Genomic DNA, 2,840 nt, shown 5'->3' with positions numbered 1-2,840 from the left:
AGAGAGAGAGATAGACAGAGAGAGAGAGAGAGTTCCTTACGTGACTTGATGTTGGCGTCGCGGTATGTCCCGTTCAGGATGGCGAGCTCCATCAGCTGCATCTTCTTCAGGCTGTCCTCTCCCTCCGCCTGCAGACACACACACACACACACGCACACACAGACACACACAGACACAAAGACACACACACACACACAAACACAGACACAATAAAATAGCATCAGCATATAATTCTACGTTAATAGCAGACTAACTGGATGTCATCTAGAAATAAGAAATAGAGCGGACTGGTGAGTGAGCCTCTATGATGGTTTTACTGGGATATGAACCACAGAATGGGGAGTGAGTCTCTATGATGGTTTTACTGGGATATGAACCACAGAATGGGGAGTGAGTCTCTATGATGGTTATACTGGGATATGAACCACAGAATGGGGAGTGAGTCTCTATGATGGTTTTACTGGGCGCGGTCAGGGGAAGTTGTGGGGCCCGCGGTGTTCATCACAGATGAAGACCTTCCTTTCATGGAATGCGGCCATTCTTCTCAACCAGCAACAGAAACAATCTATAATGTGCAACATTAAAGGCAGCACACGCAACAACGCACACACACATGCACACGCACACACACAGGTCTGCAGCTAGACAGACAGGCAAACACACACACATGAACACAAACATGATAGGCTCCATAACAATGGGCTTCATGTTGTTGGAGGAAATCCTACACTGATACTACAACGTGTGTGTGTGTGTGTGTGTGTGTGTGTGTGTGTGTGTGTGTGTGTGTGTGTGTGTGTTCAGCTCCAGAGAAAATGTCTAATATCTTCTAGTGGTCACATGACCTCCTAGCCCCACCCACCAGGTTGCTATGGGGACATTGCATTCCAGTAACCCCCTGACCTGATCCAACTCTCCCTCCCTCTCCCTCTCTCTCACTCACTATCTCTCTCTCTCTCTCTCTCACACCCTATCTCTCTCTCTCTCTCTCTCACCCTATCTCTTTATTCTGGTCAGACCTACAAATCGTAAAACACAGCTGGACGAGAGAGAGAGAGAGAGAGAGAGAGAGAGAGAGAGAAGCGAGAGAGAGAGAGAGAGAGAGCGAGAGAGTGTCCAACATAAAAGACGTCCTTCTCTCCTGATGAAAGAGAGAGCAAGTGTCAGAGAGAGAGACAGAGAGAGTGGGAGAGAGAGTGGGTGAGTGAGATAGAGACAGAGTAAGAGATAGTGAGTAAGAGAGAGAGAGCAAGCGAGAGAGTGTGGGTGACAGAGAGAGAGGGGGAGAGAGAGAGAGAGAGAGAGAGAGAGAGAGAGAGAGAGAGAGAGAGAGAGAGAGAGAGAGAGAGACAAAGGTCCTTTTGATGCTCTCTCGGCCACAGCGACAGGAACGACCACAAAGTCATGTGATCTGCCTTTTCCCACTTTCTCTCTCACACACACACACACACACACACACACACACACACACACACACACACACACACACAATATGGATGTTGGTCAATCTCCTTTTACTTTCTCTTCCTCACCTCTTCTCTAGCCTCCTAGTCTCCTCTCCTTCCTATCTCCCTCATTCCTTTCTCTCCATTCCTCTTATCCCCTTCTCTTCCTCTGCTGTGTGTGTGTGTGTGTGTGTGTGTGTGTGTGTGTGTCAGTGTGTCACCATGTCTGTGTGTATGTATGTGTATTTGTGTTATCAGTCTGTCACAATGTTTGTGTTTGTGCGTGTCACCATCTGTGTGTGTGCGTTTGTCTTTATGTCATGTGATTTTATGATAATCACAATAAATGATAATTACATCTGAGGTACTTGGTCACGCTCACTCTGTTAGCAGGGTTATATACTTGCCTGGTGTGCACACACACACACACACACACACACAAGCACACATGCACACACATGCACATACACTACACACACACACACAGGAAGCTGGTTTGAGTTTCTGGTGACCTCCGCTTCCCCCTTCTATACCATGTGACAAATTTCCTCGCTTTGCTTCATTGGTGAAGTGACATCCAGGAAACTCGGACTAAAGAAATGATTCTACTTCCTGTCCTGTACTGCTGACATGGATCCACACACACACACACACACACACACACACACACACACACACACACACACACACACACACACACACACACACAGACACACAGAAATAAGAGGTATACTGCAAACACAAAACACACAATCCTGCCCACAGACACGCAGCCTCAGCCTTCTGAGCTGCTGTCGTTGTAGTGGTGTGTGCTTGTGTGTGGTGGTGTTCATGGGCACACGTTTGGGAACACATCACCATGGTAACCCATGGGATGGACAGGTCAACCGGCGGGGTTCAGGGGGTGAACCCCCTCACGGCCGTCAGAGAAGCGTCATGCTAGAGGGGGTGGAGTCACTCTGGAGGGGGGCGTGGACAACGCCGTGCCATCGCGTGAAAGGGAGCCGGGGGGGGGGGGGCGACAGAGAGGGGGTGGAGTCAACCAAGAGAGCAGGGTGAAACACGAGGGGGCGGGGGGGCGGGGACTCACGGCGGGCACCAGCAGCTTGTTGACCTCCTCCACGGCGCGCTTGAGCTTGAGCTCGGCGCGGTTCTGCGCGTCCTCCACGGTGATCAGGACGTGGAGGTCCTCACTAAGGTGCTCCCAGTTGGGCTTACCCCGGTTCTGCTCCTCCTGGGGGGAGGGAGGGAGGGAGGGGGGGGAGGGAGAGAGGGGAGAGGGGAGGGGGGGGGAAAGAGAGATGAGAGAAAGGTGGGAGAGAGAGAGAGTAGAGGCATAAGACAGTGTTTTTATGCTTTCAGTAAACAATAATTTTGAAAGTAAAATTACTGTGT

At 50.3% G+C, this 2,840-nt stretch overlaps 1 protein-coding gene across 1 annotated transcript in view; it reads right to left on the bottom strand.

The window, feature by feature from the left end:
• qkib (QKI, KH domain containing, RNA binding b) overlaps positions 1–2,840 on the bottom strand; it is a gene marked incomplete at both ends in the record, with an annotated part of 23,482 nt that overhangs the window by 7,694 nt on the left and 12,948 nt on the right. Inside the window, 2 exons of the mRNA XM_079729053.1 lie at positions 41–128; positions 2,536–2,679. Coding sequence (XP_079585179.1) covers positions 41–128; positions 2,536–2,679 — 232 coding nt within the window. The remainder of the gene's footprint in view (positions 1–40; positions 129–2,535; positions 2,680–2,840) is intronic.

Source organism: Pollachius pollachius (genome assembly GCF_949987615.1).
Source record: "Pollachius pollachius genome assembly, chromosome: 2".
Classification (NCBI taxonomy): Eukaryota; Metazoa; Chordata; class Actinopteri; order Gadiformes; family Gadidae; genus Pollachius; species Pollachius pollachius.
Note: the sequence above shows the minus strand (reverse complement) of the source record. Positions and strands in the feature narration are given on the sequence as shown.